Source organism: Aptenodytes patagonicus, chromosome 3 (genome assembly GCF_965638725.1).
Source record: "Aptenodytes patagonicus chromosome 3, bAptPat1.pri.cur, whole genome shotgun sequence".
Taxonomy (NCBI): Eukaryota; Metazoa; Chordata; class Aves; order Sphenisciformes; family Spheniscidae; genus Aptenodytes; species Aptenodytes patagonicus.
This window is the reverse complement of record NC_134951.1, coordinates 90450134-90467173: the sequence shown is the minus strand read 5'-3', so window position 1 is coordinate 90467173 and position 17040 is coordinate 90450134. Positions and strand designations below refer to the sequence as shown.

At 38.0% G+C, this 17040-nt stretch overlaps 1 protein-coding gene across 2 annotated transcripts in view; it reads left to right on the top strand.

The window, feature by feature from the left end:
• The window catches only part of PLD5 (phospholipase D family member 5), a 207167-nt gene that overhangs the window by 45574 nt on the left and 144553 nt on the right, over nucleotides 1-17040 (top strand). Inside the window, exon 1 of one of the 2 annotated variants that reach the window (XM_076334201.1) lies at nucleotides 2921-2969. The exons of the other annotated variant lie outside the window; for it this stretch is intronic. Within the exon in view, the coding sequence (XP_076190316.1) occupies nucleotides 2967-2969 (3 nt within the window). The 5' untranslated portion in view covers nucleotides 2921-2966. Of the gene's footprint in view, nucleotides 1-2920; nucleotides 2970-17040 lie in introns of those variants that run through there. 2 annotated transcript variants of the gene reach the window in all.

Here is a 17040-nt window from a genome sequence, read left to right as displayed (position 1 = left end):
GAGCATGGGAAGCTGACAAGTCCTTGACTAGTGTAAGCACTACTTAGCATCACCTAAAACATCGGTGTGTTATCAACATTGTTCTCCTCCTAAATCCAAAACACAGCACTGTACCAGCTACTAGGAAGGAAATTAACTCTATCCTTGCCGAAACCAGCACAGTGTCGGAAGGAGTTTAAAGTAAATGAAAAAGGTGATCTTATTTTGAAGCAAGAGTACTAATGCTAAAGTCAGTTAACTTGAATGATTCTTTTTTTTTTTTCTTGTATAGTTGTATTGATAGCTCTTGTTCTGTATAGAAATGTCTTTTAGTTGAATTTAGGAGGTGATATTTGCACTTGAATTTGGGAATTGTGTGTTTTAAATATGAGAAGGCTGTGCCAGAATTCACTCTGAAATTTGTATGCATTCAATTAATTCGTAACTGTTCAGTAAAAAATGGAAGCATCCTGGCTTCATTGACTGAAAGGCAGAGTTGAAAATTGTTTGCATGTATGCATAGGGCCCTATCACCCTGTTCCATACACACCTTGTGTAGAAACATACAGGGACAAGACTTGGCTGCATGTCTTCATATTCAGGATCTGATCACTATCCCAATAGATATCTTTTGTGAATATAAGGGGTTTGGAAATTTCAAGGATTGCAGGAAAGGTTTGCACAGACTAGCACGATGGCTTAAAACATTCTGATGGAAAAGTTTTTATTTCTAAAAAGAGCAAGCCTCTGTAGCCTGATTCATTGCAATTGAATTGTTTCACAGAATTGTCTGTTGGGTCTCAGTGATATTACAAGTGGAGCCTCTCTGACGGGAATCCCATTAGCAGTCTGACTAACGCGGCTGTATGAGTTGTTTACTGTCACTGCCAAAGTTGTGGTGCGGCACTGAGCACTTCCCAAGGCATCTCCTGCTCCCTTCATGCTGTTGAAACTGCTCAAGGCAAAGTCTCTGTAGACAGCTTCCTGGTCAAACAGTGAAACCAGTGCTCTATACTGATTTTCTTTATTCTGTAAGCTACCTTGTATACTGCTGTCCATTTCTTCCTGATATTTTGTCTCTCTCAGTTTTGTAGAACCTGTTTTGCTTAATTTTTCCCTCCTACCTTCTTAATCACTCTTTCAGTGCCTCTTTCCACTCCATCTTGCTATGTTTCTTAGGGGTTGAACAATGGTCCCTTTCTTTTATTTACATCAGATAATCTCATCTGTACATACAAATCAAACTCATCTTTGTCATGATGGCTTGCAAATTAATTTCTTTATTCCAGACCTTTCTTCTTCAGCCAGAACTAGAGAGCTTCTTGTGGTTATTCAGCTAGATATCAACAGCTCAACATGGCTAAAACAGACCTCCTGTAGACTCCCCAGCTGCTGCTTCCTTGTCACTCTGGAAAACAATCTAATCTTGCCATGATGTCCCTAACGTGTGTCATTTATTACTTTGTTATTTCTCTAAGTTCAGAAACAACATAGTCAGTGTTATTGATGACTAAATCTTATTTCTCTATGTAATTTCTTAAAATAAGTTCATTGCTGTTTCAACAAACAATCAAAACTTCCATCCAGCTCTCTTCACCTTTTAAACAAGCTTGCAAATTAATCCAGCATCCTTTCCCTTGCTTTCTTCAGGTCAGTCCTGTACTCTCATACCCATTCAAACAGATTCAGTGAAAATCATTATTGTATCCTGTTGCAAAGAGAAGAAAGCTGTGAGCATCTCTTCTGAATTTCTTTTCCTTCCTTGCACAGAACATGGTCTTAACTTTTCTAGACCTTTATAAACTCTCAGTCATTGCAGAAGCATCACTCCATCCTCTTTCATCCATTCATTAAAATTTCAGGCTTAGTCTTGTGCTCTCTTAGTACAATAATATGCTTTCTCCTTGAGAGCATCTCCAAGGCAGACTCCATAGCCTCTCAATGATCCTTTCTTTAAAACTCCTTTACTGTGATTCCCAAAAAGCTTGGAGGTGGTCAGGTTGCTGGGATATTACTCTAAGTACCTATCAACCTAGCCAGTAATGTCCGATTTGGTTCCTTCTGCCTCCTTCTTTGTCATCTCTTACTGTGTTCTTTGATGGCAAGGTCCATGGAGTCAGGGCTGTCTTTGTTCTTTTTTTTGTATCACATCCAGCACAGCAGCATCCTGGGTTGTCACTGAGAACATTAAGATGGTTATATTATCAACTAAGTAATTAATCATAGTTACAGCATTGCAGAGAGATTTTCTGTGGTGTATATTCTTGAAAGGGGTGGGGGTAAAGCATGAAGTAGAAGTGCAAGTTGATCAATTCATCCCTTTGGAACTTACCACCTTGTCCTCACTAGGAAAAAGTGTTAAAAAAAAAAAAAAGCCAACAAAGAGCAACCACATTGCAAATAAAAGATGCTCTTAGCTAATCTGAAGGGGCATTTGGCTGCCTCACAAAAACACTGTGTATTTTGGCAAAGTTAGGAGCTTTGGCTCAGGAAGATCCATGTTTGGAATAACAGGGTGTGTTGCAAGTCAAAATTCAGGTATCTTGGCAGAGATGTATGCATAATCTGGCATGATGCCTTTCTGCACTGTGCCTAGCTGTAGCAAGTGCTAAAGTCCCTTGTGAACAGTATATGAATCTCATTTGGAAAAGAAAAAAAAAAAAAGAGGAGGAGGGAAGAGGGAGACAGGATTTATTTTAACATTTAGTGGATATAAAAAACAAGTATCAAGAAGCAAAACATTTCTGTGAAGCATTCGCTGTGAAAATTCTGCAACTTCCTGTTGCAAACCTCTTTATTGCTTGGATTGGCTGGTTTCCAGAGCATCAAGGCTAGGAATTGAGGGACTGAAATATAATCAGTGGTGATACATTTTAACCACATAAAACATTCTCTGCTTCCAAAGCCTCTGGTGTCTCTAGTAAGCAGTGCAACAGCAACAGCTCCTTGCTGCTGGACTCCAGAGACGGGGAAAATATAGGCTCACGATGGTAAGAAGCTCTTTACTTTTCACCAGATCTAGATTATTGCTTTGAAAAGAATGTTTAAAAGGTGATGATGAAATTAGTAGGGATCAGTATTTCACCAAGAAAACAGTGTGTAAGATACAGTGGCATTATCGATGTTTTGCTGGAAGAGATCAGCAAAGCAAGTTGGTGACAAATATCTTTGGCACTGAACATGTGCAGCTTATATAAAATCTTTTAAAATTGGGAAACACTGCTGACTAGAATTTGATGTAAAATGTAAGCCTGTCTACTTGTTTTAATGCAGAAGGACAGCTGCATGTGTTTTTAAAATAATTTTGCATTAATAATCACCAACGCAGACTTTATACATATAAATATAAATAAACCTATGCTGATCGCTTATGCAGGCTGTATGTTTATATGTTTTCTTTTGTTGGGTTTTTGTTGGGGTTTTGGGGTTTTCTTCTTTAGAAAGAAGGAGAGATGCTCAGTACATACATTTGACTTTTAGGGAGCTATGAAGTTTTTATTTTTTTGGGTTTTCAATCCGTGAAGACCTGTTAGTCACATTGTGTTTCTCTAGTGTAATTGTTTGGTGGGAAAAATAACGAAGGAAAACTTTTTAGGATAGTGATTTTATTCTTTGTAACAATTTAAATATTCTGATCTAAATATTAAAACAATAGAAGTAGAATATAGAACACATAAACATAAAATCTGAAATTATTGTAAATTGATACCAATGCTATTAGTAGTTTAAACAATGCCTGAAGATACAATAAAAATATTCTTATTAGCAGTTTTCTAGGTATTAAAGAATTGGACGGGGGTGTGTGCAAGTATTGGGAGTGTTTACTCCCAAGAGTCATTGTCAAGACTTTTTTTTTATTTATTTTTAATTGAAATATGCATCAAGCCCGATCTCCTGTATGGAACTCAGCCATTCATTTTAAGTGCATACTCAGTCCAGGAATACATTGATTATGAAATTACAGTACATCAGGGTGAAAGGAAAACAAAATACTAAATAAGTCTGAAGAGTACTGAAATATGCTTACTTGACAGCCCAGCTGCTGTGTGGGAAATTATTCTCTTTGTGATTCAAATGGAAGAGGAGATTTTTAAAAGAGCAACTATGGGAGTTTGAAAAGTGCACAGCAGATGTGAAACTATGTCAGATTTGGTATTTTTTATCTTTCTTGTGTATTTGTTGTTGCTCAGCAGTATGAAAATTAGAATGCAAGAACTAAAACTTTCAGTGAATGCTTTCTGATCTTTTCCTTTTCTAAGTGGTTTCACTGAGAGGCAAGAAGTAAAATACTGAAGTACAGTAGATAGTAAATCATGTTATCTTGGCCTACATATTCCGGGTTATGACTGTAAACATACTTTGATGTGTTAAAGATTTATGTTTTCCTTCTCAACATGCAGTATAGATTACAAAATCAATACTTGAATGACAACCAGGCTGTAAGGTTCTTGGAAAGATGTTTAGTATTAATCTAAGCATGGTGGTTGTTATTATTGTTATTATTATTACTAGTTTCTTGACAAAAATGCCCAATGTTTAGTATCCATTAAACACTACTGTGGTACTGAAGAGACTTCAAATAGTGTTGTTTCTTGTCAGAAAAGAATGTGCTCATAGTTACTATTATCCTGTATCTAAATTTTGGTACAGGAAAACATTGGAGATATGAGATCTGGCTGCTTTTCCCCATTGTAAACACAGAACTTAACTAGTAACAAATGAGGTTATATATATTTCCAGGTGTGTGATTCCTTAGTTCCTATGTGAGTCGAATAGAGATATGCTTCAGTAACAGCAAATTAAGGAAGAAAACATTTCCTTCTAGAAATGTAACATTCATGTACTACCACATACTTGCTCCTGATAAAGTTTAAGCCAAAGTAAACTTGCATTGTGTCCTGCTTGACATGGATTAGTTAGGTAACTAGTGCAGGCAGTTCACAAGGGATCTATTTCTTTCAATTTGGATTGCTTGGACAAGGGTCTTGCAGATGTTGTTGGGGGGGGGGGGAGGGGAGGGAGAAGAAAAGAAACCCACCGTGCCCCCCACCCCCAAAAGATGAAACCTTAGTAGTAATCAGCTATGTAATAAATGGCACAGCTAGTCCAAAGGGAACAGTCTCTCACAATTTTAAAATTATATGATTTCTTTCAGAATGTAAATACTAAATGGTCTTAAAGAGGTCAGAATTGCAAGCTGTCAAATGCTTTAGATACCCAGGTTTAATTATTCAAAGTGTTTTTTCTAATAAGTCTAAGGAACAAAAGTAAAATTACAAATAATGACCAGCCTTACCTGAAAAATTGAAAAGTTGTAAACATGACTTTTGCAGTGCTAAATTCTAATAAAGTATCATCTAGAATTAGTGCAAGTGGGTACGGCAAAGTTTAAGTGTCTTTCTGGTGCAAAATTTAAAAAAGCCTACTCAACAATTGGATGCATGATTCATCCAAATGAATTTAGGTTAAATACTTTTTTTTTTTAATCCCAGTGGCTAAATAGAAGTCTGATAATCTGCCTGAAAATGTAATCCTGTATTTAAAGAGGTCTACTATAAATATGTAAGCTATGTAGTTTATATGTAATATAAAGTATGTCTAGGGAAAGGAAAAATAGCTTTGTATCTACTACAAAGTTGATTCAAGACTTCATAATATTCTCAGGTTTTACTGTTTCAGTTTTTTGCTTTGTTCTCCTGCCAATTTCTTGGAAAAAAATAGAGTTTGTTCATTCAGAAGCAGTCATGCTGGCTCTTATAATACTACTGCTGAAAAACTATTGAAGGATTTAGTCAGAAGAAATCTGATGCAGTACAGCTTTGGTGAAATCACAGGTTTTGTGTGTGTTTAGTACTAACTTTTATATGCCTCAACTTTTGGCACAGTTTGGTTCAGGTGATGTGTCATAGCTGCGTGACAGGCTGTTTACCACCCCAGTAAGTCCGTGCACCATTCTAGAGTGAAATGTACTCTTGCATGCTCCATAAATACTGTTTGTGAAGGACAAAGATAACCACTTTGACCTTTAATTGAAATGTAATGCTGAAATACCTCCAGATATATATTAGAGTTTATTCATAATGAAATAAGCTTGTATTTTGAAATCTCAGCATCCATGTTTATGGAACCTGAATACTTTCAGTGAACAAAACATGACAGCAAGCAAGGATTCCTAAACCAGAATAGTTTTTTGGAGGTGGTGGATTTTTTTTTTTAAGTAATTTTCCTTTTGAATCATTATCAATATACTCTCTAGATCAGCTTTTGCTCACTGAAATCCATCTTTTAAACTGTGCCATTACACTGGCATTATAACTTAAAATGAGTTGCTTTCAGGAAGTTATAAATTATTTGCTGTGGTTTACATAATGTATTAGCATGTCTGCTGCATCTGTGTTCAAGACAGGGTTTTATTCCTTCATCCATATGATATACAAAGAAACTATTAAAAAGGGATGCTTTTAGCGTTAGTCTGTCCTGCTGGCTTTTATCCTGTCATGCCATCAAAAATGAAGGTTGAGGAAAATGAAGGCAAGGGAAAAGGTCTGTCTGGTCTCTAGGTGAAATAATTGATGGGAGCAGTTCCTGAGAAATCGAGCTTAAGTGAGAAGGTGGCTGGATAATATATATTTTTCTGCATCTGGTTAATGTTTGTATTGCAGCATTTGCAGTGTTTTGAAATATCGGGACAAAATTCTGTTGCCCATATATCTTATGACTGTCATAGCAATGTGATGTTTTGCCACACAGAATTGTTCTTATACTTCATGACCATACTGAGAATACTGAAAACAATTAAGGTTGAGATTTACTGTGGACCTTTTACATAAAAAAGGTTTGGAGAAGACAAAAGGGTACTGACAACTTTATACCCATGTGATAGTGTGCAGGTGAAAGAAGAGCCAGTTATGGAGTTGTGCCCTGGAGGATATGTTTCCAGTGCTTGTATAAGGAGTGTGCTCCGGTCAGAACTGAGGCTGCATAGTATGTGGTGGTGGGAGGCTTGATGCACAGTCTGGCTGGATTTCCAGGCTTGCTCCACTACACAGAGTAGCGATGGGAAGCTACCATACCTAAAGGAATTCTCTAGATCTTGCACTTCATTTTTCAGTCTACTGTAAAACTGTTGCTAAGAACATTTTATTTAAATATGTTTTCCAATGTTGCTGTGTCACCTGGGGATACAGCTGCATAGTCAGCCCTATCGTATCATCTGATAATGAAGTGGACAACTCAGAGGTGAGTGCTGTCTACCCCCCTGGAACTGTGCCAGAGGCTCCACTTCCCCTCTGCTCACCAAGATACACCTCAGGTATATGACTAAATCTTTTGGACGCATGAAGATTTTGGAATGAGACTCACAGCAGAAGGCTGGCAACCTCTGGTGTAGGTCCTTATTCAGTGGAAGAGGGTAGATAAATCCTGTGTTGAAACCCACAGCACTTCTGCTTCCATTGCCATAGTAGGATGGCTTTCTTAGTAGTCGTGGCTTTAACTCAATAATGCTAACCTTTTGGATAGCTCAGAGACGTTCTGAGACCACGTGTCGCAGCCTTTTCTCCCCTTATGTGATGGGATGTGGCTTTTCATCACGTGACTTTTATGTGACAATTCTCCCTGTCACAAGATAAGGAGGTGGTGCATGTGTGTCAGGCTACCAGGCTGGAGGCTGCTGACATGTTCCTTCCTATGACTGGGCATACACATATCCAGTAACAGAGAGAACTCTGTTTTGGCCATATAATGGGTATTTATTTGGCCAGGTGATGACTGAGACCGGACATTCATTTGGGAAAAATGGCAAGGAGGAGGATGCTGTAGGACTACATCTCTGATTTAACTTTTTCCCTCTCAATACTTTTAATGGTTTTTGTTGCGGTCCTTCCTGTCAGAAAGGAAAAATCTCTGTAATGTGGTATAGATTTTATCAGCATTAGTTCTGGAGAGAAACTTTTGGAAGACTATATACTTGATTTGGCCCAAACATGCTGTCTGAGCTATTGGGTCTTGAGTAACCAAAGAGCTACTACTCTGCAGACCTCTGACTCATTCAGGTAAGAATGAAGGCTCTTCCATTGGCCTAAACTGGTCTGCAAAATTTGTCAGAAAAAGGAATGTTTCTCATCTTTTTTTCTTTTCATCGGAGAAATAGAAGGGACTAATTTTAGAGAGTGTTGAAAAACTCCGTGATGAAAAGGTCCTGTAAGTCAATTAAACTTTGTTAGGTTCTTTTCTGACTCTACTAAACTTGTTGTATGCACTACTGCTAATTTTCTTACTTTTCTCTTTGTAGGATTGTCAAAAGTGATAGGCCTGTTAAAAAGAAACCTTTTTCTCTCCTACTCTTCATTCCACTATTACAGAGGATTGATCACAAAAGCAGCACTTGCATCTAATAATTCTTCCCTACAGCACAGGTAGAGAGAAAATTGGTTTCCTTGCACATGCAAAGCATGAGAAAATGAGTTCTATGTGAGGGATGAAAACAACACGCTAGGAGTGCTATAGGCAGACTATATTAAGGTCTCTGCTAGCATCTGTTAGCTGCAGAGGTCGTCATGAAATAATGCTTGTAGGTAGCTGCTGCTTCTTTGTGCACTTGGGCTGGTCGTGGACTGTATTTCCTCTGTCCCTCAGTGCTGGTGTGGTCCTGTAGCCAGCAAGCGATGCGGAGTTCCCTCATCTCCGGCTGTGCCTCATGTATACCTTCTGTTTCAAGGTCATTCACGTATTCATCATCCAAAGCTAATTGCTCAGTTTGGGCTCCTAGGAAGTTGCAGAAGAGCTTGAAAGATTGAGTCCTGAAAGAATCTTTTGTCTCAGTGACACTGGTGGATTTGATGGTTTTGGAGTTGACAGGTAATTGCTGTATTGCTAGGTTCCGCGAAAGGAGGCAGCCATAATTTTGGGTTAAAAGTTTGTTGGAAGGAAAAAAAAAAAAGTACTAGGAAACTGTTATTATGGATGTAGTTTTGGATGGATTGAGAACACTTGCTCTAAGGTGAGAGCAGTTCATTCCTCTGATGCTGGCAATAACAGCATTTGTATTGTGTGTCATTGCACAAATCCATTGTTTGTTCTTTCCTTTGAAGAAAAACAAAACAAAACACCTCCACGGGGTTAATATTTATAACTTTTACCAAATATGTATTTAGGTATTTTACTTCATATAGGGAGCAGTACTGCAATCTAATAGGACACATGCATGTATAGCTAAGTGCTTGGAAAAAATAAACAAATCTAAGAGTGTACCAGGATAAACAGGATTCTCTCTACTGTATTAATTTCACAACTCCCTGAAGTCATGGCAAATGTAAACAATCTAACTGAAGAAATGAGTTTTGATGCCATGCATCATAAGAGAGAACATTCAATTTTTTAACTGTGTTATAGAAGGAAGTTTTATTATACAGTACTTCAGAATTCATATGACTTCATGTTACACTAATGTCTGTAGTCGTTCTTGGTTTATTAGCATACCACAAGTCCCCAAAATGCTATAGCTCTTTCATAAATTTGCTAATGAAGTTGGCTTCACTGTTGATTAGAGTCCCTTTTTAGTAAAATGAAATGTAAAAATATTTTCTGAAGGGTGAATAAAGGCTAAAAGACTGCTAATTCATGTTGGTGTAGAATGACCTTAATAGTCTTACCAGTTGTAGCAGCCTTATGGATTCTCTAGTGCAAGCTTATGGAAGTAGTGCATTTTCTGTGGATCATTTTAATGGTCCAAAACCAGTGAAATATTCACTCTGATCTGTGTCAGTGGTGGTGGGGAAGCACATATAATATATGCCTCCAGTCAGTGATGAAGAGGGAGTAGGAGGATTTTTCATGAACAATATAATTAAATGCATGTATGTAAAAGATACCTGCAAGATGCTGCTTGAGAAAGTGCTTTATAGAAATAGATAATTACAGGGAAAAAGTTAGTTCTCTATAATGATAGTACGTGTTATTAATTTACCAGTGGTGTAAAGGTTTTCCGAGTAGTTTGTTTCCTATTTGTAACACAGTATTTTTTCTAACGGTCTTTGTGTCTTCAGAAAGGAATTTTAGATCTAAATGTTTTATTGAGCATATTACACTGGAATTTAAATACAGAACTAATACAGACCACTGTTGTAAAGGTTTGTTTCATAGCTTAAAAATTATTTGCTTTTGCAGAAGTATGGGAACTATGAAAACTTTCCAAAGACGTAGGTTTTCTTGTCTATTTACTACAATTTAAATTGTGTGCATGGTTGTCGCTGTTGTGGCTCATACCCATGTTTCTTTAAAGGTGTCCAGAAGAGGTGATGATATTAATTCACCTGTTGCTGAATACTATCCTACTTAGAAAGTAAGTCAGAAGTCACTCAGACATGAGAAATGAAAACAGAGTCAGTTGATTAGGGCTAAATCTTGCAAGTGCTTACTACTGGGTATGGTGTGTTGTGACTTTCCTGGGATCAATCACATCCTACACAGACAAAAAAATATTCCAGTTCACCCTCCTCCTCCCCACTACTCCCCCATTTTCTGTGGAAAGAAAAAGGCTTCAGTGGCTTTTGTTTTAACTGTCTCCAAACAAAGCTGTAGGTGGTGTGTGTGATTAACATTTGTTTGCAAGAATGGACAGCTTAGATGCACCTGGAAACTCGTGGTCAAAAATACACGTTGTGGGCTCTGCGCTTAGTGTTGCCCAAAGAAACCTTCAGCAGGAGGTGCTCAAGTCTCCTGAGGATGCTCTGTGCATTGGCCCTCAGCTAGGAGCTCTGACGGGAGGGCCAAGGCCAAGGCTGGTGCTCACTGCCCTGCCCCTGCCTGCGCCCACCACCGGTGAATATTTTGCTTCGCTAAGAGGTTGCTGTGTAACATTTTGCTTCCAGGCCTGATTGAAGAAGGGCAGTAGAAAGTATACGGTGAAAATGAATTGGCACAGCAGTTTAGTTTGGGGAGGGTTCATTGAAGCTATCAAATGACTTTCCTCAACTATTATTTAAAAAACAAAAAACAGTGCAATCCATGTCATTGTAACTGAAAAATGGGGGTTAAACCATTGTTCTCTGTTTTAAAGACAGGTTCTTTGCAGTTTGCTTTACTGTAAGCTTTCCTACTGAGTAAGAATTATGTTAGGATATCGCAACTGTCTGCGCTATACTGAGACATCCCAGTAACTGGAGTGGAGTGTCCTTGCCAATCCCGCTTTACGTTTTGGTATTAAGTGTTGCACAAAAAACAGAGCAGAGATTTTGACCTAGACTGCATCTTAGCAACTGGGGGAAGGATGGTGCATTCAGTCAGCATTAATTTCAAAGAGAAATCCCGACCAAAACCATGAAGCCGAATTCCTGTCAGGTATAAGAGGTTTCATAACCTAAACCTATATAACTGTCTGACTTTTAGAAAAAAAAAAAGTAGCTGCTTTCAGTTTTAATGGTCAAAGTGAGACACACATCTGAATATGGCAAACTTGCAGAATCTAGATATGGAGATCCTATCCTGAGCTTACATGGGTCTCTTGTATTTTCAGTAATGGCATGTATATTTTCTGCTGAGTCTCTGATCTCAGACTATGTTGTGTAAATGTGTATGTATATTTTTTAAATAAAAAGCATAATTTCTGTATGGACAGTGTACTCTAGGGAAATGGATACAGGACATAGAAGACCATGCTTAGTTTAAAATTTTTACTACCTTTAGGTCTTGACACTTACTAGGCTGCAGTGAGAAGCATATCATTTATTGTGTTATAAACGCACTTCTATCTTAAATTCTAAAATAGTTGTTTCCTGGAGGAGGCTTGGAATATAAACTGACATACCTGACAGTTAATTAAAATTCAGTGTTGTTTGTTCCTGCTTAAATTAGTGAAGAAAAGCTTCTAGGAAACACCATAGAGAATAACATTCTGAAGATTTCAAATTATTTTGAAAGATGAGAATTCCCATTACTCAATTCCTTAAAGAGTTGAAACATAATTCAGATGCTTCTTTACCACCTGTCACATTTTTTTGCATTTTTAGAGTGTATTCTCTCTCTCATAAATAAATAAAAGGAGTGAACTGCAGAGAAAACCTCTTATTTCCTTTTTTACCCAGCAGGCTGTTTTCTGAATCCTAGTTAGTGAACTACATGCACATACTACTTCTATTATAGCGTTGTAACCCACCTGGACAAATGCACACTTAGTGGGAGTCCAAACGTTTCATTAAGTTACACCAGGAGTTGGCTGGTACTGTTGTACAAACCAGAGAAAAGCATGTGTAATTGGTTTTGTTTGTTATGTGAAATCACTGATTAGCCAGTTAATACCATTTTCTTTCCTATGCATACAGCCTCTCGCACACAGAAAGATGCAAAAAAATAGTATAAAAATAAGTTTTAAGCTAGGACAATTAGGTCTCCAGATGTCTGATTCCTTGGTTTAGAAAACTGCACAAGAGCTTATCTATTCCTGAAATAAAAATGATTTAGATAGTCCAAAACTTCTTTCACGATTGCCCATCTGCAATGGTGTGCATTTCATTTTTCATGTGGTAAGTAGAATTTCTAAGTAATTCATTAAATCATTGCTGCACAGTTCATTACAGAGATCTCATGCTTGCTAATACTGACAAACAGAAGGCAAAAGGACTGGCAAAGCATGCGGAGCACCCATTCAAGGCTTGCAAGGCAGGAAGTCGATCATGGAGAGGGGAATAGTTCAGTGGATTTATGCAGGGTATTAACCACTTCACCTGTGTTATTTCCCTGTTGCCCCTTTCAAGAAATGCAGATACATACTGAGGGGGATGAGAGAGGCAATTTTCCAAGCTTTTTTGTTGGGTTTGTGCTGTTAATTTCCCCACTAAATCAGGCGCTCAGATCTTAAGCTGTCCTTTCATGTTATGTACTCTAGTACAGGGGGCTGGATTCATACCTGTGTTTAGGTAGGCAGACATCTCTAGTGTTAATGCTTAAATTTAGAGTCTTACCTTGTTCAGATTTTTCAAAGGTCACTTCTGCTTGAGTCTGACAGGTTGTGGGTGCTGACACATTGGCAAGTCAAGCCCTTTCTATGCTTTATACTGAAGTCACAATAGGAAAAGAGGAAACTTGCTGACTTACGTTCTCAAAACTGTGGACTGACTCTTGCATACTTCACTAGGGGTGCAGTTAATCAAAACAGCTGCAGCTCAGAACACCTGGAAGTTGTGCAACTCTTAAATGTCTAAATGTAAATTTAAGAATCTAATTTTAAGCAGGCAGGTTTGATCATTTTGCCCTTGGTTACCCAGGAAACTGGTTAATTACTATGCATTTGCTTCAGCACTCTGCATGCAGCTTTTAAAACATTTTATTATAACTTTTCTTTTATTTTGTCTTAAGCTAGTGTTTGTAGAAAGGGCTGGCTTGACAGCTCTGGCAAATGAAATAGTCTGCCTGCCCACGGAATATGTGCTCCCTAGACAGTGGCAGTCCAAACTTCCTCATGCTGTTTTGTCAGTGTGCTACAACTTTTCTCGGGGGGTGGTGGAGGGGGGAAGAGTTGGAGGAGGAGGTAGGGTCCTTGTTTCATCAAGTCTTTCCCACCAAAATGTGTGAGTGTTGTCAGGAAAAATGACCTGTATTTTCCTTCCAGCATAGAAAATGGTGCAGCTAAAAACTAGATGAACTCAAGCTCTGGAAACCAATATCCAGTTTGCAAACCATCGTCAAGATCACAACCTTGGTGCTGCTGCTATGTTGTGCTTGGCACTGGTGACAGATGATCTCGTGAACTAAGCAGAGTTTTCCTTGCTCAGTGCTGAGGCAAAAGGATTTTCAAAGAGTTCTGGTGCTGAAGCTTTCAGCAAAAAGTCCTGGGATGATATTTGCAAATTAGAGGTGGAAGTGGGAAATCTGGACATTTGCTCCAAAATGTTAAGATTGCACCCTGTTTCGCTTCACTTTCCAAATGCTGGTCAGAGTATGCACAGTTTATTACTTCAGTTTGTCTTGGTGATGACTTTTGTTGAGATAGATGTATAATACGAATCCTGATAGCTACAAATCACCTAGCACTCCTAGAAAAATCATCCAGGAAGCAGTCAGTCTTTTCAACAAAGAATTGTGTATTTGCTTTCCAAGTGGTTTACAGGCCTTCTGGTTCAGCTAGTAGCCTAAGAATCATGGAAGATCGCTGACAGAATCATACTGCTGTTCTGTAGTGATCACTATGAATTAACAAATATTTCAACAAAAATAACAAGGCAATAAGAATGGAGCATATCCATGACATCTTTTAATTTCACAAGTCTTTGCTCTATTATGACTGAAAATTGAAATATAGAAGGAATGTTGACATCATCCAGCTTCAAGCACCTGGCTTAAATAGCTACAATGCTTCATAATCACTGTTGTTCTGTGCAGCTTCTGTAGTTACGAGAGAGGTTATCCAGGAAGTTGTCAAGACCATCTCTATTCAAGCTGTGCTTCTAAGGCAGCGTAAATGATCCAGTCCAGGCTTGCATATTCATAGAAACATTAAGGTTGGAAAAGACCTCTAAGATCATCGAGTCCAACCGTCAACCCAACACCACCATGTGCACTAAACCATGTCCCTAAGCGCCTCATCTACACGTCTTTTAAATACGTCCAAGGATGGTGACTCAACCACTTCCCTGGGCAGCCTGTTCCAATGTTTAACCACTCTTTCAGTAAAGACATTTTTCCTCATATCCATATTGCTGCCCTGCCTCAGGCCACACAGCTCCATCCTTTTCCTCCAGCCAGTGCTATCACTTGTAATGAATCAGTTCCAGGAGCTGCTTACTTGAAAACTAATTAAGAGTTTTGGACTTTTGGGGTGGAAGACACTGGCTACTGCAAGGGAGAGTTTTGAAGACTTCGATTTGGCAAGGAATCTGTGATTTCGCTCGTAAAGGCAAGAGTATTGCTAAGCATAAAACAAAATGACAGTATGTTAAGACTGTGAGAGCACAAAAGAAAACACTGGAATTTACTTTCTGGTCACGAAACTTGCTCAGGGGACTCTTGTTCTTTGAATGCTGTTTTGAATTACCGAATCATTTTTCATAGCTTTTTCTATCAGGTTATACTTTCAAGTTTATCACTTAAGTTCTGAGAAAGAGCTGTAAATTCTACTGGTTTTCCTCCTGCAGACTGTATAATACAAAGATTCGTACATTACTGGTGCTCTAAACTTATGAACCTTTTCAGCATCTAAATTCAAGATTCATTGCTGCTTTTAATGTTACTCTAAGAAATTCATGGTGCATTAATGTAACTCTAATTGTGCTATCAGCATTGGTCTTGTACATGTTGCATGTTCTTTAAATGAAGAGAAGCAGGGAGAGTGCATAGGAGAAAATGGAAAACATCTCATTCTTCATCTGAATTAGAATATGTTCTTCATATCTGAAGAATCAATATTTTAGAAGGCAAGGAGCACTATGTTTTGCTGTCTTGATGCCTATTAGGGGTTCTTACATTTTAGAATCCAGTAATCCAGAAAAGAATTCCGTAGTAGATTTGCATTTGTAGGTGTAAGGAACGTGGGTCTGTTATGGAGATGTTAGAATGTATTTATAAATTAGGAGTGAGATCCTGCTTCATAACACTGTAAAAAATTTTCATTTTTGAAACCTAGTGAACCTTATTTTACTGGTGTCAACTGATTTCCCCCCTCTGCTGGAATAACTTCATTTTTTATGTAGCTGGTTCTGTGGTCCTAGGATCATGGCCTGGTAAACTCTGAATTATTCACAGAATTGATGTAGATCACGTATTTTTACTGCTGGGTGGTTTGCCCACTGCAAACACCCTTCAAACCTGAATAAGGAACAGAGACTAGATTTAGAGCACGAGAGTGCTGTCAAATTGCAGAAGAGACTATATTCTTGTTTGCTCTGTTGAGATTGGCCAAAGAAATAGCCAGAAATTGCCCAGCTGCGATGGATTGCCTTTGTTTGTTTCTTCTCTCTGTTGGCCAACCACAGACAGACACATTTCACCTAGCCGTAAGATGGTGATGACCGTTATCTTCCCTATGTGGTTTATTAGTTGCTAATTCTGTTTAGTAGAAACCTTTATCAATTACAGCCTTGTCAATTTTCCAGTGGGACTAGCAGAACTTTTTCATTCACTGTAATGATATCAATGTAGTGAATTTTGTGCCAGTTTCATTAAATTCAATGGGTCTTGCTTCACTCACTGCCATTGAGAGTATCATTTGTCCTATTTACTGAGAGTCGTACAAATCTTTTGTAATTATACTAACTCAGGGAGCTTGAAACCTGTCTTTTTTACTTTTTTTTTTTTAGTGGTCATGAGTATCTCTACCTTTTGTTATAATCAGAGTCTATTCAAAACAAGCAAAAACTGACTTAGTAAAATGTGTGTTAAAGGCAAAATAGAGATAATTCTGAGGACTAGACTTCTCAGGTGGCTGTGAGGTACTGCCAGAATTAATTTATCTTCCGTTATTATTTGGGAAAGAGGAGCAGGCTATATAGCAAAAGTACACAATACCTTTGAGTATGTAGTTATGAAGACTCATTTGCATTGCTGCTTGTGGTTATATGAAATACATATGTATATGAAATCACATAAATCCATAGATATTAGAGCTGTCCTTATGCTAGACAAGCACTACTTTTTCTCGATAAACTTAATTCTTAAGATAAAAAGCAAGTAGAAAATCTAACTGCTGCCTTCATGAATCTGGTGTACTTGCTATCTGGAAGCTGTGCTTTGACACAGAACACGTGGCAGTGTGTGGGACTGGGGAGCTCCAAGGTCTTGTACGATAATAAAGAAAAAGTGTATGCCTCTGAAGGCTAAGACTAATATGCTACTAGCTGGGTTTAGATTGATAGCATTACTTTTTTGATAGATTGAATCAGTTGTTTATCTGATTCACTAACACATCAGACAGTATTAGTACTAGCTTTATTTTTTAACATCAGAGCTAGTTTTCCAAATTCATGTTGGTGCTGTTTATATGTAGCTATTGCTGTTGTTTTTATTGAGGTCATTAATTTTAATAAACCCAAGCAACACAAGTAAGTTATTACTGTCATAAATCCAAGTACA